This window comes from Oncorhynchus nerka, linkage group LG1, assembly GCF_034236695.1.
Source record: "Oncorhynchus nerka isolate Pitt River linkage group LG1, Oner_Uvic_2.0, whole genome shotgun sequence".
Classification (NCBI taxonomy): domain Eukaryota; kingdom Metazoa; phylum Chordata; class Actinopteri; order Salmoniformes; family Salmonidae; genus Oncorhynchus; species Oncorhynchus nerka.
The window spans coordinates 20,705,461-20,731,037 of NC_088396.1; the positions used below are offsets into that span (position 1 = coordinate 20,705,461).

Sequence of the window (25,577 nt, forward strand, 5' to 3'; positions counted from 1 at the left end):
AGTCATCTCTCCTCCTTCCAGGCTTTTTCTTTTTTGGACTTCCTATTGCCATTGGCAACTTCAATAATTAGGTGCATACCACCACCGACCTCGTCACCCACGTGGGTATAACCAATGAGGAGATGGACGTGGGTACCTGCTTCTATAAACCAATGAGATGGGAGAGGCAGGACTTGCAGCATGATCTGCATCAGAAATAGAAAGGCGTTCTATTTTAGCCCTTGGCATCGCAGACGCTCGTTGACGCGCTTGAGCAGTGGGTGCAATAATTGAATAACAAATGTCTAAATGTATTTTGCAACGCAAGCGGTGTGGTCAGTCTGTTTAAGGCTGTAACGTAACAAAATGTGGAAAAAGTCAAATGGGTCTGAATACTATTCGAATTCACTGAATATTGGCTACTGCCTAAAATTAGGTGACTCGTTTTATAGTGTTTGCTAGTGCTGTCTGCATTTCGTTTTGCGGGCTAACAAGTAATCTAGCTACGTTTAGCAGGTAGATTCCACTCAACGGAAGGTATAGTATACCTATTGTAATTTTTACCCCAATTAATTTTGTTATCAAGCTGCTGTGTCTAAAATCGTTCGGCGATTACTGATCAACCCGGCTAGCTAGCTAAACAGACCACTATGCAGCGCATCGCTAACAGAAGGCTCATTATAGCCAATCACAACACTGGATTGGCCTATGGCAGGAATTTGTTAGGGCGCCCGTCACTCCAGTGAATGTTCCCAAACCAAGGTTTGTAGACTTGGTTTTGACACCAGACATTTTAAAGATCTGAAACCATGCAGGATATGTCTGTTTATAAACGGTTCAGACCGCGTATAAATGTTAATAGCGTTATATACATGGAGCTTGTTAATCATAAAAGTCATGTTTTTCATTGACATGACTACAGGCACCTTACTGGATAATTTAGTATTAAGTGTGAATAAATACATGAACTATTGATATACAAGGATTCAGTTTCACGAATGGTTAACAAAATACCTAGTAATGTATTTGCAGTTTATAAGTAGTGTTCTGAAAACTGTTTTGAATTTTAGTCATGGGCAACAAAAAAAAAGCATTAAAATAGGTAACAAGCACAAGACCCTTCAAAATCAACACTATGTAAACGAGGAAATGTTGCATTATAACATCACCATGGAGCCAACACTAAAATGCCATTTAGGAATTCTGAGAATAAAAGTCTGACAGTCATAATTATAACTGGACATATATATTTTTTATATCATAAAACACAGTAAACAGACGCTGTGTTCTTACCTGTCAATCATGTATGACATGTCCATGTGTCTGTCCTGCCTGTTAGTCAGCAGAGCACACTCACATATAGGACTGAACAGGCTAATAGGTTGTCAGAGGCAGTGTGTGCATATCTGGTAGAACAAGTGTGCAAGTACATTTGCATGAATAATGTGTTAGTGTGTCAGTGCACCAGTGTGTGTTCCAACCCCCACTAAAACCTGTATGTGCGTGCAGGGATCATCAAGCATGCTCTTAACCTCAACCACTGATTTGTGGTCAGATAATCCTAAATGCTTCTGGTATTCAACTCAATAACCAGTGACTTGATCACAACAGGGTTGTGTTCAGTAGGAATGTTGAAACAGAGCACAGGTGTACTACCCAAACTTGCCCATTAAGAATGTGCATCTTCATTTTAAATTGCAAAACATTTGGCGAAATTGTGCACTATTGAACACAACACAACCCTGATATGATAACAGAAGAATTCCATAAATGAGACAAGTGAAACATGGTGTTAACAATGAAATCTCTCAAATGAACTGAAGCCCATCAAATCAACGCCAACTTCGCTGCGCCTCTCCACACCCACTCCAGGATATAGTCTGTCCTAGATTTATAACACAAGTCTTAAGACATGCTTGATTTTTATAATATGGTACTTTTGCATTCAAACTTTATTTAGGTAAAATCATACAATAATTACACAGCTGAGTCTTTTCCCATGCTGTGCATTAGCCTCTAAGCTAGTACAGAAAGCAAAGTCTAAGTCTAAAGAGCTCTGGGTTGTTCTTCCTCAGGGCACTGAGCAAGTGGTGCTTGTAGCCTATTCTTCCTGTGGTCAGGCTAGCAGTTAATGTGCTGCTACTGTGGGCAACACTACTGCAGCTGAGACCTGCTCAATACTCGGAGGGAACAATCCCCAGAGGTGCCATATGCAAATGCAACAATAGAGAATAAACCACATTGTTTTTTAAGATTGTCAAGTGCCAGACATACACTGGATATTTTTATAAATATAAATCAGGTCAAATTAGAATAAAGAGTTATAAACAATGCATACAATTTGAGAATCCTGAACAGTTCTGCACTGATAGATTTAGGAAAATTAGATTTTGCTCTTTTAACAACTTTAATTCCAAACCTTGGCATGTTTGATTAATTCCATTTCTCTTTTTGAAGGCCAATTTGACTATATAATATTTAGAGATGTTTCAAGGCCTCAGGCCCTGACGTCTCTTTTTGACCGAGTCCAATATGTCTTAAACATTAAAAAGCTCACACTACCCCGAAATATATAATTTTTTTCACGCATACAGGTGACATTCAACATTCAAGTGCCAGTGTTTTTGTTACCGTCTTTTGGTCAAGTTTCTTGTAACTTTCAAAGAATCACTTTGAGGCTTACAAAAATAAATATCTCTCAGAAATGCTTAATAAATTACACAAAACTAGCAGCAAAAGTAGAATCTAGAAATCTGTGTGCAAATGGCTAAATTCCCAACTGCTAAATCCCCTGGTCCCAAATAAATCCTGTTTAAATGTTGAGAACCCTTCCCCTTTGTAAACAAGCTGCGTTTTTTTCCACAATCTCCTCACACACAATATTTGGAAGCTTAAGGACATGTATTCAAGACATTTATATAAAACTCTAGATGTGCAATAAAATAACTTTTGTAAAACTTGATGGGCACGACAACAAACAAGGGCCTACACAAACTCAAGTAGCACCTTTCAATCCAAGTTCTCACTGTCAGTGCATCCGCTTTTAAAGTGAATACATTTAAAAAGTTCAAAAGGCACAATACACTTAAGAAACGTAGTGCACTTAGAGATACTCCAATGCCCCATCTCTCCTCCTCTTGTTGGCTGCTGCTCTTTGAGGGGAAAAGCCTTGTCTGGCCAGTCAGAACCAGAGCTTCATACACATCTAAAGCTGACTACCTCCCAGAGTTGACAGTACACATGTACCATAAGGAAGGGGACAACAGTCCCCAGTCTTTGGCCACCTTCACAGCAAGGAGCAATGGAAACCAAAGCGATGGCGGTACACTGATAACCCTTGACCTTCACCCCATAACCCCGGCGACAACTGTCCTGCTGTCCAGTCCCTTTGCTTTCTGACTGGTTAACCCTTAGTGATGGACCTCCTACTGCTTGTCTCGGATAGATGAACCATGCCCCTCCAACACAGCTTGAAAAGAGAAAACGTTTGTAATTAAGTTAAGCCTGCGACTCGGTTCATTTGTCTTATATCTCCTTGACCAAAAAACAAAACACTAGCATGCGTAGAATACCGGCTCGGCGGTCAACGGTAAGACTGTTTAATGTTAACGCTGCACCACACCGTGCCTCCCCGACGCCATCGTTCCCCCCTGCCCCCCCCCCCGACGCTGTGGTCCTTGTGCAGCCATTTTGAACTTCACTTCCAAGATGGCGGGCATTTTTTGTTTTGACACATGTTTATAGAAGAAACATTTCACTCAAAACTGCCAATTTTACAATACCACGCGCCATGCGCCCGCTCTTCAAATGTAAACAAACCAAAAAACACTGCCCAGTTAATGTAGCTAGTGGCAGGTAACTTACTAGCTGCCATAACACTGTCAAGTCAAGTCATTGAGTGTTTGTTTGAATTAAACCCTAGTGTGTGTTCGTTAGCATTGATTTTAACGACTTTCCGTGTTAAGAGATCACAACTGGAATGGCTATTGGAAAGACTACCGTATCTTTAGAGGAGCCTATCCAGGATAGAGTGAGCGAAAAAATTAAAAAGTAATCGAACTCTTCGTCCTTTAAAGATTAGAATACAGTTATTGGCCAAACTAGGAGTACGGCCCAGTGAGGTCGGACGCTACAGTGAAGTTAGCTGTTTGAACTCGATAAAAGGCTACATGATGACCCTGCGACAATTTTGAAAGGTTCAAATGGATTCATGACTCGAGCGAGTCACAATGCCCCCAGTGTTTGCCAAGGTTTGATTAAGTACAAGCTTCTTTTTTTTTCTGTTTCTTTTTTCACCCCCAAAATAAAATACAATTTAGAGCTCTTGGCCACATTCATTTGGTGAAATGACAACAGAATTAGTCCTGTCTAAATTCAAAAGGCACAGTACATTAACATACAAATGATCCTCAGGTTATTCTTTTAGGTTCTTATTTTTGTTTATACAAAGAAAAAAGGATGTGCTGTTTTGAACAACGAAAGTCTAGAGTTGCTATATCAGACAATACATGTCAGCATCCTTACATGCGCACTCTTAATCTTAAGTGTGCAAATCTCTGCTCTTCTCCAGTGGATTGGCATCACGCTGGTTATATCTTCGCGTTGCGTCGTTCTCCATGTGAGAGAAGCGAAGGGGCAGAGAATCGCAATGTGTGTAATGTACTGTGTGTCAGTGAAAACTACACAGGGTTGAGTGAGCGGGGGTATTTTAGTCTGGCGTAGTCAACATGTGGTTTCCGTGAGGGGATCGGTTTGGTTGGCGTGGCAACCGGGTTTCTATGACTAGTTGCCCCACCAGTCTGTTCCACTACCGGAGTGGCTGTAGTTGCCACCGTAGCCTGCATCGTTGCCACCATAGGAGTTCCCGCCTCCAAAGCCACCTGGGAAGGACAGAGGTCAAGGGTCAGTAGATTGTTATGATAGCTGTATGTGAGTTACTGAATTAATCTATATGGATGACCCCTCACACATGATTGAGTCAGGAATTCCAAATCATCATGGATAAAAACTAAGGGACATTTAGAGTGGCTCTTCAAATGGTTCTGAAAAGGGCCTAGCGCTTACCTCCACCAAAGCCGCCACGGCTTCCGCCTCCTCCGTAACCCCCGGTGCGTGGGCCTCCGCGCCCACCACCACCGCCAAAGCCGCCACCACCGGGTGTCTGACGGTAGTCCCTGGCACCAAATCCACCAGAGGAGAACCTAGCGGAGCGAGAGAACAAAAGTTGATACACACAGAACATGTAGCTCTTCTCCTTTCTTGAGAAGCTCCTTTCTGATCTAAAACCATTGGTGGGACATTAACATCCCTGAAAAAGTTGTGCGTGCACCTCTTGGAGCGTCCGCGTCCTGTGTTGCCCTTGTGCTGGTTCTCATAACCCAGGCTCTCCAGCCAGGATGGTACCTCCTGCTTGGCCTCCACCAGGATGTCCAGCAGGTCTTTGGTGATGTTGCTGTTCTTGTCGTTGAAGAACGACGTGGCCAGACCTACAAAACGCAGACAGCTCTCAATACGCTACACACATATCATGCAGCGCAACTCTCCAGGGCATGCGGTGGAATGAGCAACTTCAGTTCTTGAAAGACTTAAGGCTTCTTAAAAAGACAATTCATGCAGTGTGAGATCTTAAGTAATATAATAGTGTAGTTTTACTGTTTATCCTCAGTTATTCTCTTGTTTCTACAACATGTTGCTGAGTCTGTTCGGACTAGCTACCATCCCAGTCGTATCAGATGTAATAAACAGAGGCGCATGGCCAACACAAACACCGTTATTCACCGGCACCAGTGTGGTAATGCACTCTCCAACACAACGGGACAATCTACTGTTGTGCAGAGCTAAGCACACCATTCTAATTATACAACTAACCGAATGTCAGACTGACAACAGAACCTGATACACAAGGTGAGTGACGCATGTGACCTAGCTATCACTAACAATATGTGAATCCAAGAATAATTTGGTGATTTATCTGTTTAGTCTGAGTCATGTTAATTATGCAGCAAACAAGAAAAAAGCTCATTCTTGTTTTGGTAGCAAAATGTTCTAAAACGTTTTCCTTCGCATGACCTCGAACACAATCTTGGTGTGTTAGAGCTGGGTCAAAATCCCACACACACATAATGGGTCATGATAGGAGAACCCCCCTCAAACACTAGTCCCACTCACCCAGGTTCCCCACGCGGCCTGTACGACCGATACGGTGGACATACTCCTCTATGTCGCTGGGCAGGTCAAAGTTGATGACGTGCTTGACGTTAGAGATGTCCAGACCCCGCGCAGCCACCTGGAGGAGAAGACAGAGGGAAACATGATGCAACCAGCAATGGCGAAAACCTTTCAGGTGGTGATCATCGTTACGGTTGTAGTAGCTTCAATACAAATCCCGATACGTTTTAATGCATGTAGGATAAAAAGGGGGAAATGACATCACTGTCTTGACAGAAGGGGTGTGTGTGTTGCCGTACCGCAGTGGCCACCAGGATGGGGCAGCGGCCAGAGCGGAACTGGTTCAGCGCCTCTTCTCGGTCTCTCTGGGAGCGATCACCGTGGATACTGGTGCAGGCGTAGCCCTCACGATACAGGAAGTCCTCCAGGGCGTCTGCTCCCTTTTTGGTCTCCACAAACACCAATGTCAGAGACTCCTTACCTAGACAGAGTGAGGAAGAGAGACGTAGCGAGAGCGTGCAAAAGAGATGAAAAGAAAATCAAGCAAACGTCGAGTACTTAGCGCACAGGCTATGAGCAGGATAAAGACTTTAGACAATGAGAGGGGCGATGGGATCAGAAACAAAAAAAATGGTGCTGCGCTAACAGAGCAGGTGCTGATAGGGTGACCACATGTCCCAGATGGTGCAGGACAGCCCTGCATTATGGCCCTTGTCAGACATTCCAACACGTCTCTTTTACAGTCACATTGCACTTATTACAATATATATATATATCAAAGATGTGGTACTGGTGATGTTAAACACTTCAATTGTTGAGATCTGATATTCTGATGTAGGCCTACGTCATCTTCAACCAATCACATTTATCAGAACCTTTCGTGCTAAATTGCAGCTAATCTTTGAGTGGACAGTTTAACTTGTGCTTCTAATGAAGAGCTACAAAAGGAGGTGGGCCAAGGCCTAAATAGCCGTATTATACTGAAAGGTAATTTTGTCAAACCTGTGAGCGTCTCAATTCTCATAACTTGCTTATTCAGCATACAAAAGTATGTGGACACCTGTACATCGAACATCTCATTCAAAAAATAAACAGGCATAAATATGGAGTTGGTCCCTACTTTGCTGCTATAACAGCCTCCACTCTTCTGGGAAGGCTTTCCACTAGATGTTGGAACATGGCTGCCAGGAATTGCTTCCCTTCAGCCACAAGACCATCAGTGAGGTCGGGCACAGATGTTGGGCGATTAGGCCTGACTTGCAGTCGGTCGGTCGTTCCAATTCATCCCAAAGGTGTTCAAATGGGTGGTGGGGTCAGGGCTCTGTGCAGGACAGTCAAGTTCCTCCACACATATATTGACAAACCATTATGGCCCGTGCTTTGTGCACGGGGGCATTGTCATGCTGAAACAGGAAAAGGCCTAACCCAAACGGGTGCCATTGAGTTGGAAGCACTGAATCATCTAGAATGTCATTGTAGAGTCAAGATTTCCCCTCACTGGAACTAAGGGGCTTAGCCCGAACCATGAAAAACAGCCCCAGACCAATATTCCTCCTCCACCACCTAGCCTTCTCCAGATTTGTTTGTCAGACTGTCAGATGGTGAAGCTTGATTCATCACTCCAGAGAATGTGTTTCCACTGCTCCAAAGTCCAACGGTGGCAAGCTTTATGCCACTCATAGTGCATAGTGATCTTAAGCTTGTGTGTGGCTGCTCGGTCATGGAAATCCATTTCATGAAGCTCCCAACGAACAGTTCTTGTGCTAACGTTGGTTCCAGAGGCAGTTTGGAACGCTGTAGTGTTGCAACCGAGGAGACCATTTTTAAGCGCTACCCACTCAGCGGTCCCGTTCTGTGGGCTTGTGTGGCCTACCACTTTGCAGCTGAGCAGTTGTTGCTCCTAAACATTTCCACTTCACAATAAAAGCACTTAGTTGCCCATGGCAGCTCTAGCAGGGCAGAGAGTTGACAAACTGACTTGTTGGAAAGTTGGCATCCTAGGATGGTGCCACGCTGAAAGTCAGAGCTCTTCAGCACAGACCATTATACTGACAATGTTTGTCAATGAAGAGTGCATGGCTGTGTGCTCAATTTTATACACCTGTTGACTGAAATAGCCAAATCCGCCAATTTGAAGGAGAATACTTTTGGCCATGTAGTGCATTTGCACCCACGGTAAATGCCGTGAAGCCTGGCAGTGAATGCCACGGTAGATGCCGACAAAGTTCAAATATTTAAACTTTTGTCAATCAATGCTAACACTTTTTAAAACGTTTTCTACCCGATGTTCATTAGCATTTTTTGTTTACTGAAGTCACCCTAGCAACGCATACCATCCTGCTGGCTTTTGCTGTCACCATATTTTTTTTTTTTTAACTTTCTTGTCCCGCTATGCCAACTGGTATGATGGTTTTGCATCCCTCGTTTATACGCAGCATAACTGTTTTACATTCCCTGAGACCAACCAGAAATGGTTTCCTTGGCCAAATAGTGCCAGATTTTCATTAACAGCCAGTCTCTTTCTGCATCACAAAATTTTGCACAAGGCAAAAGAATAGGTGCTTCAATTAGCTTGTTCGTTGCAGCGGAAGGGGGATGTGTCAGAGGTATTTTTTGTTATTAATGTAGGCTACACTGTCCCACAAAAATCTCGTTGTCCCGCATTTGGGTATTTTAAATGTGGTCACTCTATAAAATCGATGGTGGTGTGACTGAGTTCATCACCATGGAGCAACGAAACAAACAGCAACTGAAAAATGGAAATCAGGGGAGCAGAAGCATCATCCCTTTCACTGACAAATTATTAAATGCAAATGGTTCGGTTTTGCAGAGTTATGCCAAACGTCCTCATAACAGAATTAGCCAGCTGTCCCATAACTCAAAACGTCCTCACAGCCATTTGGAATAGTACTAGTAAATGAGTACTCAGTTTTGTCAGCAGTGGACCAACACTGCATTAATGGCTATCGGCACAAACGGTCAAGTGTGAAACTGGATGGGGGCTGGATGGGGGCATGTGGTGGTGTCATTGTTGACATTCTCTGATGACCCTACGTCTAATTCAACAGCAGCAGCATTCAGTAACAGGTAGGCAGCAGGCTGCATTTGGGTAAGGTTGGCATGGAAACACTGAGCGATGAAGAGAACAGGACCAGGTTTGAGTATCTCAAAATGCATCCTGCCTTCCTTGGAATAATTGCTGATTTCACATGTTTGGATAGGTGAAGGCTAGTAGCATATGGCAAAAACATTCACCTATCCAGTCATAATATCTGTGCTAATGTCACAGAAGGCGTTATGTCTATTCTAAATATTCAAATCAGGGCTTGGATATCTACATGCAGGTCTAGCGCCTAGGGCAGTGTTCACAAAACTCAAGACCTCAAGGGGTGCACATTTTGGTTTTTACCCTAGCACTACACAGCTGAATCAAATAACCAACTAATCATCAAACTGATTAGTTGAATCAGCTGTTTCTAAAATGTTTAACTTCATATTCATCATGTTTTGTCATAAAAAAAGATAGAAGTGTTTCCAATGACAACGCCTACTCATAATTGGTTCAACACCGATGAGGTCATTGGAAACTCATCGTCTATCTTCCCCACAAAACATAGTTAATTTATATTTTTTCCCCCTTTAACATAATGGACTAAACCTACTTTTATAGGAGACATAGCTCCTTTAGACAGTTGACTAACAGAGTGTAGCTCAGTTTACAACTGCAACAGCCCAACGTGTCCTTAAAATCTCCCACACGTGTGTGTGTGTGTGTAACACCCAGACAGTAACACCAAGCCAAAAACACCAAAGCTGTGCTCCAATTAACATCCTCCTTTGAGGATGGTAAGCATTACTGCTGGTTCTAATGACAGGGTTTGCAAACCCTGGTCCTGGAGGGCTGTAATTTAGTCTTAGTGTTGGGCTGGAACAAAAGCCTGCACACCACAGCTCCCCAGGCCTCGAGTTGCCCACCCCTGACCTAAGGGTAGGATTCCCCTGGCCCTGAGACTACAACCATTATGTCTGGCCCTAAAGCTCTTTTGAGAAATTATGAAAGGAGAAATAGAGGGTTGGGGACCAGGGAAGGGAAAGGATGGAGTGGGATGTTTGCCAGTTGGGAGGGTCAGACTGGGGGTTATAGTACCATAATAATACTTACCGGGTGTCACTGCAGCCTCCTGAACATCAGGAGCATCACTGGGAATGACTAAATAAAACCAAACCGCCCAGTAGAGTAAACCAAAGGCAGTGTGGAGTAACTTAACAGTTCTTAACAGATATGTAATAACTAGCGCTTTCCCAATCATCCACCCTCCGTTTCACCCAGGGGAGAATGGTGAAGGTTCATTATGTCAACTAGTTTAGGAGACACATGTCCATGGGGCAGTTCATTTACTTTGGGCATACAGACTAACAGGTGGTTGGGGGTGGGGGCAAGGGAAAAGGCTAACAAATGTACCCTTTTAGATAAACACCGTAGCAAGTATCATCAATTAGTTTCAATACATCTGTGACTGAACCAATGATTTAGATCTACACATATACACACACTAGTTAACTGATACGGGGCACAGTGTTGAAGCCACCGTGTCTCCATCTTGGCACTGCCCCACTATTGTAAAAAAACATTTTGGAAGCTATAGAAATGCATTTCTTAATGTCTACATTTATGTTTTCCACATTTAATTTTATTACTGACCACCTTAATGCACACTTGAAATTATATTTTGAGACAAAATATATAAAAACAACTTTAAAGTAAACATTTTACTTTACTAATGTTACTGTGCCCACTACAACACAAAATAATTAAAAACATTTAATTTTGTCCTAGAAACATTAATTGAAATAGTGTAGAATTGCATTAATTCCTATGGAGGACTGCTCCTACTGGGGAGTGCCAATATGGCCGACCGGTGGCTTCAGAGCCTCTCAATGACCAATACATAACAGCAGCAATCCAGGGCTAACATACATCATTGGATTGAACGTTATACCTGTGTGAATGATGGAGTTTGGTGTGAGAACGTGAGCGTGTGTAAAAGGGTTTGAGGGTTATGGGGTAGAGTTGATGTGTGCGTTCCTTACCTGTAGCGTTGAGCAGGTCCAGGAGGAAGGATCTCTTGTCACCATCCTCCACCCACACTACTTTCTGGGTGATGTTTTCTGAGGTGGAGCCCACGCGGCCCACGGCCAGGAAGATATAGTCCTCTAGGAAATCACGCGCCAGCATCTAACAGTCAGAAATACACACAGTCAGAAACACGCACCCAGGATTTTACTCTATTTCTCAAGCTTGCGTCACTACTGGTACATGCTTGTGTACCTGGATCTCCTTGGGGAAGGTAGCACTGAACATCATGGTCTGACGGATGCCTTTAGGGGGCATGGTGTCCTGCTCCACGATGCGTCTGATCTGGGGCTCAAAACCCATGTCCAACATCCTGTCAGCCTCATCCAGCACCAGGTAGCTGACAGGGATGACAGAAACAGCTCACTTAGCCGCTTTGGTCACTCACTTATGTTAGTGTTGGACAAAACATTAGCCAACTCATTATCATTAACAGTAGCCAACTCGTCAGCACTAGTTAACCAGTGCTAATGAGTTAGCTAACAAGTTCTCTTCTCTTGTTTGGCGTTAGCCAATTTGTTAGTGTTAGCGCCTGCCCCACTCACTTGCAGTAGTCGAGGCCAATCTTGCCCCTTTCCATCATATCCACCAGGCGCCCGGGTGTGGCCACCAGAAGGTGGCAGCCTCGCTCCAGGTCTCTGATCTGCTGGCCGATGTCAGCCCCCCCGTACACCACACAGGGACGCACACGGGAGCGGTATGCAAACTAAGAGATACACAGGACAGTTCAGAACACTAGTACAGCCATAATTCAAGTTTCAACCATCACCCTTTCATTGTCTTTGGAGTATCGTTCTATAACAGATGTTACCGAGATGAACACTTATGTTACATAGAACTTGATGCGCATTCATTTTGACACGATATAAGATTGTACCAGTGATTAAAGATGGAACCAGAAGACATGGCACTGGGCATTTTGCCCCTCCATAACACACACAGTACAGGGAAAGTGTGCATGCCAAGAAAATACATTTTATTTATCTAGTTGCAACCAATCAGCCTGTTGGGAATCAGTAACATTCAGTTCACCATCTTCCTTAGCCGCAACAAGGCTACTCTACTATACTGGTGTCACTACAACACCATTCATGGTCTGTCCATCGTGTATGGTTTTGTCTGTCTGTGGGTGGAGTTTTAGCCCACACCTTTCTGGACTCTTCGTAGATCTGCAGGGCCAGTTCTCTGGTGGGAGCCAGGACCAGGGAGAGAGGATACTGCTTACGGCGCCCATATTTACCACTGTCCTGTGGAGGGAAGCAACAAGTGTTGGTCAACCTCAACACACCACATAAATAAATAGCACACCTGCAAGTCGGGAGGGGGCAATTTAATTGCTTTCATAGAAAAGCAGCGTTTCAGATTGATGGAAAAACGCAACGTTGCAGGCTGCTCGTGTATGTGAGTGTACCTGTCCGTTCTTGCCAGCCGCTGCAGCATCTCCAGGCCCCTGTGTGTAGATCTGGCTCAGCACTGGCACCAGGAAGGCTGCAGTCTTACCCGAGCCTGAGGAAAGGAACAGTCATTCATTTACTCAATACAATAATCATTCATTTTTGCTGGTCTGAAAGAAAATCCCCAAACATGTTTTAAATATTTAGCTAAATTTGTAATGCAAGAGAATCAAATTAAAGTCCCTAAACAGGCTCAATTCCATTTGATCCTCTAGCGACTCCTTCCGCTACAGTCTCCCACCTTGAAGTAAAGCTTCTTCATTCATTCTCTTACCAGTCTGAGCACAAGCCATGAGGTCTCTCTTGGACTTGATGACCGGGATAGCGTATTTCTGGACAGGGGTGGGCCGCGTGTAGTGGGTCAGGGCAATGTTGCTCATGATGATCTCACCCATGTCCACATCATGGAACTGAAATACCAAAACACAGGCTCTGTTAGTTTTGGATCACTTCTACTCTTAACTTTTACATTTACATTTAAGTCATTTAGCAGACGCTCTTATCCAGAGCGACTTACAAAACTTTTGTCAACAAGAGTTTCTTGAAAGTGTTCCATAGCGTGTTTCCCTTGATCTACAAGACAATTGTTGACTGTAAAGCTAGTGACGTGACTTACACTATCAATGTGTGGCGGGCAGTTGGATCCAGTGGCCTCCACCGGAATGTCGTCGTATTTCTCAAAGTTAATACCTGTGTTGCCGCTTGAGAACAGCTCCCTGGATGAGCGGAAAAAGATTGGGTTAGAGGACAACACCTAACATGACAACACCTAACATGACTCTTTAAAAAGTTACCCAAAATTGCTGAACACTCCTATTGCACACTCCCAGCTGTAAGAGTGAGTCTAAGATCAATATGGTTGAGTAGGCTTATATAAAATGGCACACTTAAAGTTGCAGAACTCCTAGACACACTGGTTTTGGCCAATGTAACAGTTGAGAGGAGAAGAGTGTGACTCACGCTTCCAAGCGTTCGTTGGCGGGGCTGGGTTTGGACCAGTCCTCATCGTCCCTGGAGTCTTCCTGCCAGCGGTTGTTGCCTCCACCGCCATAACCTCCACGCTGATAACTACAACAGACACACAGATACACTGCTCAACACACTTCACAATCATCAGATGTCTGAACACACACCTACTTGTATAGCAAAATACATTCCGCTGACTGGTACGTACCCTCTGCCCCCTGATGATCCACGGTCGTTGTAGAAAGAAGACTTTCCCCTCCCGCCAAAGCTGTTATAGGCTGCGTCTTGTCTGGGAGTACCTCCCCAGCCTCCACCATCCTGTCCACCACTAAACCCTAGCGGGAGAAAGTGGATAGCTTAGTGAGTACCACCATTCAAATATTGCCTGGGAAGCAAACAGCCATTTTGGTAAATGGATATGATCGAATGATTGGAGTATAGGATAGACTGAATCTGCAAGGGCGTTTTTTTTCTATATCTTTCAGGTATTGTCTGCGTATTTTATCAATAAAACATATAGCTATACGTGTCTTAAGTAAAGGAGTCTTATTTGTATTAAGTATTTTATTCTTACATTATTTCAATTACTGGTGAATCAAGGAAATTCTGCCTCTGCAGATAGTCTATTAGTAGTCATTATTAGTATTACCGAGTAAAAATGTGTCTATATGCACAGTAGGACCTAGAGGACCAGATCTAGAGCATAATACAATATCTGCTACTTGCATTAGTCTAATAGTATTGGTTATTACTGCGGAATAGATAAATACAATTTGGCACAGTAGGTTTCCCCACCTGCGATGTGCATTGGCTGATTAAACGAGGCGCCACCCATGCCGTTACCGCGGTAGCTGCCACGCCCACCTCTGTCATTTCGGGGAGGCCCGCCGCGTCCCCCGAAGCCCGTATTGCGGTTGTCATGGTAACCATTGGCAAAGCCGTTGCTGCGTCCGCTGTCCCATCCTCCTGGAGAGTCTTCATGGACAGGGTGAGGGGAATGAAAGGAAGAGGGGGATGATGAGACGGAGGTAGAGAAAGTGTACTATGGGGTTGTCATGTTCAGAGACTACGAAGGGGATAGATTGGACTCCCAAGCCCACAGACAAAGGAAAATACTCACATCACTATTAAAATATCAGTTCCCATCATCTTCCTTTCAAATGGGATTTGGCAAAGCTAGTGACTATTGATCAAAGGATTCAACCTTGTAAAAAGGGAGGCCAACTGACTGAACTTGGCAGTATGAGTTCACAACAGAACATCTGAAAACCTATACTTCCAAAGAATCCTACAATACAAGATCAGGCCCCCATCTGAGGTGGGGACATTCACTACAGCAATGTGCCCAGCTCTGCATGCTGGCTGTCTCATCTTTCCCATTGGTGGCAACACCATTATGAGTGCAGGCTAGGCAGCAGGCTGGTCAGGGGACCGTTTAGGGCTTCACCACTGCCAGACGTGACAAACAGCCCCAACCCATAGGGTTTTTCTTTCACTTCAAGGTGGTAAAAGCTTCAGATAAAAGGTAGCCTAAATATGTAGTAAGCAGCAGCTTCCACATCCATCTGTGGGTCCTCAGCGGCTCCTTCAACACCAGATTTCTCACACACAGGGCAAACCTAATGTGGTGAATACACACACCAGCTGAGGCTTCAGACCAGGCCTAGTGCTGTGCACAAACACACACTGTTCATATCCCTGTGCACTATGCAAACAGCGCTAGCCAGTAGCCACATTCTGTAGGATCAAAGACTACCATTCAGAGGCATTGCTAAGAAACTGAGTCAGCTAGTTTCATGTTGGACAAGGGGTCCAGAAATACTTGTTCATTTAGCCTAGTCCTCTATTAATGCAAACTGTGCATTAACACAAGGGATGCAATAACGTGTAATTCATATTGGTGCAGGCTGAATGAGCTACATAAATAAAAGACTATTCTGTCTAAATTACTTGAGTTGAAGACTCCAACAGTAAGCAATATACTATATGAATGTATAGAGTGGCTTAGCCAATGTTCAATCAGACAGTAATATTAGCAGGTCTGCTTACTCTTTATGGAGGGACTATTTCTGGACAGTAGAGTTAACACAGATTAAGGTGGAAGGATAGAGGAATCACATAACCAATCAGGATTCAGATCAGTCACCCCCTACAGCAGCACACTGCAAGCTCTGACATCAATACGCATGGCACAATGCTAAAGACAAGCGAAGCCCTTACATCTAAGCCGCACAATTTCAGACCCCAACAAGTTACACAAGGTTTTCCTTGGTTAATTACAGTGCCTATTGGAATGATTCCAAGTAAAGGCTAATAGCTATTTAAGCTCATCAAATGTGCAACATGTCCTTCATACAGGAGTCCCTGCTTTGATTCCATTCAATTTGTATACTCCTAGAATGACCAGAAGGCAGTAAATACTACATACCAAAGGTTTGTTTTGATACAGCTGTATTCCTACTGCAGATACACAACATAAGGATGTTAGCATTGAGCATACTGCAGCTCCCATTGGCATTAGTAATACAGCCATTCTAGCGACGCAGGACAGAATCTCACTAAAAATATCCATTTTAAACAACCATGCAACAGAGGCAAGCTACTGCATACTAGAACACACAGCTTTGATACCAGTCCATGGCTGCATATTCTCAAGTGATACCCTATTCCCGGTAGTGGGAATTGGGTGTGGTGTTCTCTTAGGGGAATAGCCTACGTGGCATGCAGGTACACAGGTACACCATTTCTGTCTGACCAGACCCCATTGTTAAAGTGGTAAAAGTCTAGCTCCTGAGAGGCCAGTCTTGGGTAACCTAAGCAAAGGTACAGGGGAAGGAGGCTATAAAAACAGGTTCTCCTTCCATAAGTTGGCTGATGCAAGAGTAGTTTGACATGACACTAATAGTTACCGGCCATACAGTTATCCCATCCAGGTGTATAGTTATTTTTGTGTCTTTGGTGGCATTGAGGGTACTGCTTAAATGAAACTTTCAGGGACACTACATATTGTAAAGGCTTACAATATGGAAAATACTGTGGGTTAGAACATGTGCAAGATGGCACACACACAAAACAAGTTCTCAATACGGATAGCTCATCATTGAAAGCAGCTATAATAAGATGTTAAAATTAGATGTGCTGCAATGTCAGCAAAAGAATTTCCAAAATCTAATGCATTGGCCTAGATGGAGCTATCATATCCTGTTCCCTCACATATAATTTGTAAGCAGCATCTGAGCAAAACCAGTTTCAGGTTTGAAGCTGGGTGTCGCATTGTTTTTCAAAAGTGTAATCCCCTTCACATTGGGTTCCATATACACAGATTCAGTTTACGTTGGTGTAATCTGTGCACCTGGAACAACCCACATTGGTGTTTCTGGTGTGTAAAAGGCCATTTCATGCAACTACAAATGCAGGGTGCCCTCAGCACAAAGGAGACGGAAGGCACTTACAGAAGTTCACTGGAGGTGGCACTGAATAACCGTACTGTCTACCAGAGGAATAAGCATTTTCTGTTGTGGGATAAAAATAAAATAAAAAACAATGTCACAAAAGTGTGAGATGAAGCTAACCCAAGAAACGCTTTACCATGATTAATGAGATGTTCATTGGGATAGACTCTGGCATTTAATATGTGTACAACTTCTCAGAGGCAAGTCAGTGCTAGCCTAGTTAGCATGAGAATGTTTTCTTAGGACACCGGCTTGTCTTTCCCTTAAGAATATTGTGATCTGTTGGACCCAGTGGCAGCGAGCAGTAAACACAACTGGTAACTTTCCAAATCCAACAATCATGCAGATTATTCAGAAATGGCAGAGAGAATGTTGATGATTTCTCTTGTGCATTAACTGGAAGTATTTTTGTTGGGCCAGGTCTAGAAAAAAAGTTGCCACGATTGAAACATTTTGTACAGTATGCTCTGCAATTTTTGGTGTATGCATCTCAAGGGTTTCCAGACTTTTGACACATGCCCCCAAAACAATCCCGGCCCCACTATGTTAAAAAAGTGATGTAATGGCCTCCCGGGTGGTGCAGTGGTCTAGGGCACTGCATCGCAGTGCTAGCTGTGCCACCAGAGACTCTGGGTTCGAGCCCAGGCTCTGCCGCAGCCGGCCGCGACCGAGAGGCCCATGGGGCGGCGCACAATCGGCCAAGCATCGTCCGGGTTAGGCCGGCAGGGATATCCTTGTCTCATCGCGCACTAGCAACTCCTGTGGTGGGCCGGGCACAGTGCAGTGTAGCTTGATTGGGTTGTGTTTCGGAGGACGCACGGCTCTCGACCTTCGCCTCTCCCGAGTCCGTACGGGAGTTGTAGCGATGAGAAAAGACAGTAACTACTAATAATTTGATATTGGGGAGAAATGAGGGGTAAAAAAAAGTTATGAAATAAACAATTAATGTTAACTTTTTTTCTTCTGATTTAAATATTATTACAAATCAGTCAATCAATTTTACTATCATAGCTCAAAGAAGGAGTTGTTATGGTTTGAAATTCATCAGAAATGTATTGGGAAGTTGAGGAAAACAGGCAATTGTGTATGATCTTCTGTGTAGAAAAGATCATAGATGTTTTTTCCACCAGTCTGGTTTACAGCCTGCTCCTGCCCAGTCTGTTCTAAGACATTGAGGGAAACAGAAGACAATGTTCCTGAGAGCCTCATCTTTCAGTCATGGGGTCACAATATTTTGTAGCTTAAACCGTCAGATCCACATTTTCTAGGAAGAAAAGAGACACCGCTCATTTTATTACAACCGCTTTTAGAAGCTAAAAGCTGTATGAACCAAGCGCAGTGAGCAATACGGACCCCATTCCAGTGTTGTGTCACCCCCAGATGGTCGGGTGACATGTAGAAAGTACTTGTCAACAAGTGGCAGCTTTCCACGACGATCAATAGGACCTCAGGCGGCACGTTTCCTTATTTGTTAAGAACGCTATTACGTTTATCGAGAGCTGTAGAAACATTGGCTTGCGGTAAACTCCTTACGCAGGTAGAAGGGCGACATTTGTACATTAAGTATTCCAGGTCATGTGAACATCATTTTATTATTTCCATGCCTGTGAGCCAAGAGTTGTTAGTCAAGAAAGACACAAATCAGGTTGTACGTCATTGTAGGGCTGGGCAATATGGCTTAATATATTTTTTGTTGTTCTCCAAATAGGCGTTGTTGTACAATTAAAAGTAAAATACACTACATTTGACAGCCCACAATAATCAAATTAATTTGAGGCTTGTGAAATTATACCAAGGCTAAATAGATGAATAAGCCTAACACAACCACAAAACCCACTAAGACTTTATTTTAGGTAAAAAAAGTTACATCTGCTTTTCTGATGGACAGCGTATTGAAAATGCAGATTTCGGAATTCTAACGCAACCCCTGGGTTTATTTTCTTTCCAAAACTTCTACACTAGGGAAGTGTATTTAACAAAATGTTTATTATTTAGTCTAAAATAGTGTGTGTGGGGGGGGGCTAAGCTGAAATATGGAATTGTTTTACGACAGCTAAATGACCCATAGTCATACTATTTGATTACGAATGTTAAGGCCCCTTTGGGTATCAAAAAAATATTGATTTTGGCCTCTATTACTAAAACCCATAGAAAACACACTCATAAAAGGACACAGAAAATGAATCACAAGATACAAGGTTGACGCGCGTCTTAAATCTAGGAGATACTTGTTTTTAAAAACTCATAAAACTTTTTTTTTTTTTTTTTTAAACACACATTTAGCCCCTTTTTTGGTGTCACAAAACTACCTGTATTATTCAATTATTATTTTAAAAAATGGTACCGGTTATCTTCAGACGAGTCCCGTGACCCTTGTGGGGGTCCTTGAGCAAAATGGAGAACGCCATCGTGTTTGTGAGAATTCCCCCTTTCCATAATGTGGTCTCATTAGTTTGTAGCCCAAACGGTTCAGAGACTTGTGGGGGTCGTAGAGCAAAACACCATCGTGTTAGTGAGTCTCCCCTTTTCATAGAGGGGTCAGAAATTTGACATGGACGTTTTTTTTAAATTTTTTTATGTAACTTAGATTGATGCAACAGTGCTTCAATTAACTTGGGGATTAACTGACAAATGCATGGATTTCTGGTCGAAGTTGTAATTTCAACATGTCCCGAACCCATTAAAACACGGGCCAAAACTTATTGCACACCTTCATTAACGACAAGTCCTTTGTTATCCATCCATGTTATCCATCCATATTTAAATGGAGAACATTGGAGTTTTTCGGGGGGTGCAAGCCTGAAACAAGCAGACAGGTAGGCCTATAGAATTGGGAACTGGTAACAATCGGCAGAAGACCTCGCTCAGAGCGAGTCTGTACCCTGGTAATACAAGTCGGGGCTGATGTCTTGTATGTGATTTATTGGGTGTCAAAGATAACGCTTACCGTTTTTGGAAACTTCTTTGTTCCTCAAGTGAGGTGGAATGTAACGCCCTAGGAAGTGGAAAATGGTAGGACTATCAATTCACACATTTAGAAACAAATAGTATGGTAAAGCCATCAATGAAGATCGCCACAATGAGCTACACTGAATGCAAATTATTGGCTGTTAATACTTACTGCCTGTGCCTCCTCCCTGTCCGTCAGAGTTCAAGTCTAGGCCAGCAAGCTGAAAACACAAATATACTGTTGGAGTGCATCAAGTGATTTTACCACAAGCATGGTCAAATACAACCACGGGGTGAATTAATGCTTCCAAATATGATGGCGCAAAGTGCCAAAAGTCTGATCCTAGCACTGATTGGACAGTTTCAAGTTCAGTATGAAGGATAATTTGTAAGTAGCTCTGGATAAGAGCGTCTGCTAAATGACTTAAATGTAAATGGATAGCCTGTACAGTGCATTCAGAAAGTGTTCAGACCCCTTACCAGGTTCCACATTGTTACGTTACAGCCTTATTCTAAATTTGATTAAATTGTTTCCCCCCCAATCTACACACAATACCCCATAATGACAAAGTGAAAACAGAAAAAAACAGAAATAATACATTTACATAAGTATGCAGACCCTTTACTCAGAGCTTTGTTGAAGCACCAATGGCAGCCCGGAGTCTTTTTGGCACCCCTGTATTTGGGGAGTTCCTCACATTCTTCTCTGCAGATCCTCTCAACCTCTGTCGGGTTGTATGGGGAATGTCGCTGCACAGCTATGTTCAGGTCTCTCCAGAGATGTTGGATCTGGTTCAAGTCCAGGCTCTGGCCGGGCCAAGGACATTCAGGAGACTTGTCACGAAGCCATTCTTGCATTGCTTTGGCTGTGTGCTAAGGGTTGTTGTCCTGTTGGAAGGGAAACCGTAATAGTATTGTCTAGGTGATGAGTTGCGTGGCACTCAGGCCATCAGACCAGTGAATCTTGTTTCTCATGGTCTGATGGTCATTTTAGGTGCCTCCAAGCAGGCTGTCATGTGCCTTTTACTGGGGAGTTGGTTCTGTCTGGTCACTACCATAAAGGCCTGATTGGTGGAGGGCTGCAGAAATGTTTGTGTCCTTCTGGAAGGTGCCCCCATCTCCACAGAAGTATTCTGGAGCTCTGTCAGTGACCATCAGGTTCTGGGTCACGGGCCCTTCTCCCCCAGCTGTTCAGTTTGGCCGGTCAGAGCTCTAGAAAGAGTTGTTGGTTCCAAACTTCTTCCATTATAAGAATGATGGAGGCTACTGTGTTCTTGGGGACCTTCAACGCTGCAGGCATTATTTGGTACCCTTCCCCAGATCTGTGCCTCGACACAATCCTGTCTTGGAGCTCTACAGACAATTCCTTAAACCTCATGGCTTAGTATTTGCTCTGACATCCACTGTCAACTGTGGGACCTTGTATAGACAGGCCTTTCCAAATCAGGTCCAATCAATTGAATTTACCACCGGTGGACTCCAAGTTGTAGAGACATCAAGGATGATAAATGGAAACAGGGTGCACCCTTGCTCAATTTCAAGTCTCATAGCAAAGAGTCTAAATACTTATGTAAATCAGTATACGTATGTAAATCTATATTTTATGAATTTGCAAAAATGTCTACAAACCTTTCCTTGCTTTGTCATTATGGGGTATTGATGAGGGGGGAAGTATTGAATCCATTTTAGATAAGTCTAAAATAAAACGTGGAAAAACTGAAGGGGTCTGAATACTTTCCAAATGCAAAAGTATACTAAGTCAGTGAATCAAATGTTTACATTAATGAAGTGATTATGTGTGTGGGGAAAGCTCAAAGTTACAGCCAACGCTCTTGGCTTACAGGACCAAATTGTTTTTGCATGTGCATGTTGATTTTGTCCATCCCCAGACGCTTTTATGACACTCCGGTTAAAATACCCAAACCAACTATATTAATTTGGGGACAGGTCGAAACACACATGAAACATGCATTGGACATTTACTTAGCTTGCTGTTGCTAGCCAATTTGTCCTTGGATATAAACATTTACGGATCAAGCATAAATTGGCCTTTAGTCTAGGCCGCCGCAAAGGATTAGTTCACTGAGATGGACACATGCATGCATGCATACATACTGGTTACTGCTCGACTAAAACAACCGTGGTCGACCAAACAATCGACTAATTGGGGTCAGCCCTATTCCCCGATCATATTTCTTCTGTTGATTTGATCAGCAGTTGGCAGCCAATTGAGATGCATTACCAGTTCTATTTTAGCGCCTAGCTACACAGACGCACGGAATGCTACAGGTTTGGTCAGCCGGTTACATGCTGACCAGACCACCCAAGTTGCTTGCGCTGCAAAATAAATGTACACAAACACATTTGTCAATCATTTCACCCGAACTGCTTGCCAAGCGCCAAAACAGAAATTGATTCTATTTTGGATGCTTTAGGCGCTGTGGGTCCCACATTTCCCATTTCCTCATTAGTTTTTAAGAGCATAACATGGGTGATTGAAAGATGAACTTGGTACACACTCCAGTCGATGGTAATGCACCTTAAAAAGTTTGCTTCCAAACGCCATATAAAATCCACAGAAAAACGAACTAGGTTTCCCCTTTATATTTATGGTTAAATTGTCAGAGTAGAGAACACACGGTTTTGTATGAACCAACATGGGTCAAGATTCTACAAAGATCCGGATAAAAAAAAGAGCCATATGCATTCCAGCTAAAATAACAACCCAATGTTTTCCCACAGCAAATTAGCTAGCAACAGCACACTAGCTAAATTTCTATCATTGTTGCATTTTGACCTGTCCCCAAAGTAATATAGTTGGTTCAGGTATTTTAATCTGCTTGCCATGATTGTGTCTCGTGGGGATAGACACATGCACTGAACAGGTCATTGCATTTTGGTACACCAGAAGTACATTAAGTTGCAGAGGCAGTGCATATGTTGGATTTATCGAATTTTCACCTTCTTTACGTTTCTGTCAAGCCCTTTATTAGATAAATCCAACATATGCACCAAATAGGAGGCACTACAACATAATGTTGCAAGGCAAACAGTGCGCTCCATTAGAATTTCATGTACTTCTGGTGTAACAAAATGTTGTGACATTAAAGGTGTGATCAAGGCTTTACCACCATAGTGAATCACGTGCAAAATATCCAAGACTAACGCTTCCAACACACCAACAGTGGTGGCATTTTGGTACACCAGAATTATATTCATGTCCGATGAAACGCTGCGTTTGCCTTGCAGCATTGCGTTGCAGCGGCAGTTGCAGTGCACAAGTTGGATTTATCGACCGTATGCGTCAAACTGTATGAGTAGGTGGCTTGACAGAAGTGGCAGCAGCATAAAATGAATGTTTAACTCTTGCTGCATACAAATCCAGATGATGCCGTCGGTGTGATCGAAGCGTTGTTCTGCTGACTAACGTTATATCCAAACACGATTATACCGGCGAAGTAACGTTATATAGACCAATATCCACTTAACATGTATTAAAATAAAGTTAACTAGCTATGTTTTACATAACAAAAACCCGACATTAACTCACTAGCTAGTCAATGGTAGATTGGCTTTGTAAACGCAGTCTGGAGTAGGTTACTTTATTCACCTACAGTACTGGCGATTGTTATTTCCTGCGCCACGTTTCAAGACTCAGCAGTTACTTTTACCGGCCGGTAAAATGTCATCAATCCAACCAGCTAAGTTAGCTAGCTAACGTAAACTAGCACGCTAAATGTATCTGAATATCAAATGTCAGCTAGGTAGTTATCTATGTTGCTAACAAGTATTGGTTCTGTAGCTAGATAGCCAACATTAACCAAGGCCTAAGCACGCCTGGTTAAGATTGCCGAGAGATCAACTACGCAATCGATACCGACCTGTTACGTGTAGCCAACTAGCCTGGCTAATTACACATTAAAACACTAAAATATTTCGACTGTCAGCTAGCTAACTACATTAACATACAGTTATTGATAGCAAGTGTTCACTATATGTAATCGTTGAAACAAATAATTGTCTAACTACCCAAAACTGAATATTGCTAGGCAGCATCCGCCATCGCCACAGTTAATGTCACCGGCGACACAACCAACCACCATTTTACCAGCCACATCCACGCAGTTAGCTTGGCTACGAACCGCTTTAGCATGGTAGCTTAGCATACGCTTCGCTAGCTGACGGAACGTTATTTTAGCTGTCCTAACTCCATATTTCCTAAGTTATAATTTTTATTAAATAAATGAAGTAAAACACTCACCTGCTGATCTAGACCGTGTTGATTATCGACGACCACATGACTCATAACTAAAGAGAATAGAGAGGGTTATTTGTCAAGAGAAAGTATTTTCTTTGTTAGCACACTAGCTAGTTTCTTTGAAGATCACAAAATTCTTCCTAGATTCCAATCCGTAATATGTTGCTAACTTTATGTCCTTTCAGTCAATAAAACAAGTGTATATAAATGTTCCTTTCTGTCAGTTTTTACGTGGTTGCAAATTAAAGTATCCACTCGAGCTGTAACCGTAACCTTCCACTGGCTTGTCCGTGGTGGAATGAAGCTAAGTTACGCGCACAGGTACCGCGAGATAACACTATTTTAGAACAGACATCGCGATGTTCTAAATTTTGTAAATTTCCGCGCGGAAATATTAATCTGCATTATTTTTGCTCAGGTGAAGTGCGTAAGATAGTAAAGTAAATAATATTGCTAATAGCAAGCATATTAAATCGTAGTAAACATCTATTATGATAGGACATAAGAAAAGGAGACAAGGTGAAGGAAAATAAGCAAAACCTTGTGCCGCGGCACTTTGGGTATTGCTTAATTGTCTGAAATGGCCTCTTCTCCTTGTATCAATCATCTGCAATTCAACACTGTAAGTGTTGGACAGGTTAAGCACACCATACTAAGTAGGTTCCACAAGGCAAAAGCGTCAATACATGACTAAGATCGAATCGTACTTCACCGGCTCCGACGCTCCTCAAATGTGGCAGGGCTTGCAAACTGTTACAGACTACAAAGGGAAGCACAGCCGAGAGCTGGAGCCTACCAGATGAGCTAAATTACTTGTGTGCTAGCTTCGAGGCAAGTAACACTGAAACATTAATGAGAGAATCAGCTGTTCCAGACGACTGTGTGATCACTAAGACCTTTATTTTAACCTGGATGATGCTGGCCAAATTGTGCTCCGCCCTATGGGGCTCCCAATCACGGCTGGATGTGATACAGCCTGGATGCGAAACCAGGTACTATAGTGATGCCTTTTGCACTGAGATGTAGTGCCTTAGACCGCTGCGCCACTCGGGAGCCCAGGTCAACATTCAGAACGTGTACTCCGAGCATGCGCTGACCAACTGGCAAGTGTTTTGTGTTGAAAGTGTTCTGACACTTTCAACCTTTCCCTGTCTCAGTCTGTAATACCAACATGTTTCAAGCAGACCACCATAGTCCCTGTGCCTGAGATCACTAAG

General features: G+C 43.1%; 2 protein-coding genes across 8 annotated transcripts in view; one reads left to right on the forward strand and one right to left on the reverse strand.

Moving 5' to 3' along the window:
* Positions 1–25,577, forward strand: part of rpl8 (ribosomal protein L8) — a 217,323-nt gene that overhangs the window by 186,743 nt on the left and 5,003 nt on the right. The gene's annotated exons all lie outside the window — the stretch shown is intronic.
* LOC115113608 (ATP-dependent RNA helicase DDX3X-like) lies at positions 1,896–24,674 on the reverse strand. Of its 7 annotated transcripts, none has more exons than XM_029641731.2 (20): positions 24,364–24,674; positions 20,275–20,323; positions 20,101–20,148; positions 17,154–17,213; positions 14,566–14,676; positions 13,910–14,036; positions 13,696–13,803; positions 13,352–13,451; positions 13,010–13,145; positions 12,693–12,787; positions 12,430–12,528; positions 11,827–11,987; positions 11,477–11,621; positions 11,239–11,383; positions 10,310–10,357; positions 6,447–6,628; positions 6,148–6,265; positions 5,309–5,465; positions 5,044–5,180; positions 1,896–4,859 (listed from the first exon to the last, which is right to left on the reverse strand). In XM_029641731.2, exons 1-20 carry the CDS (start codon positions 24,406–24,408, stop codon positions 4,762–4,764), a joined length of 2,169 nt encoding a protein of 722 aa, XP_029497591.1. In that variant the 5' UTR covers positions 24,409–24,674; the 3' UTR covers positions 1,896–4,761. The 7 variants fall into 7 exon arrangements, with proteins under 7 accessions (XP_029497591.1, XP_029497336.1, XP_029497661.1 ...); XM_029641476.2 differs by having other exon boundaries at positions 14,497–14,676; XM_029641801.2 differs by lacking the exon at positions 17,154–17,213.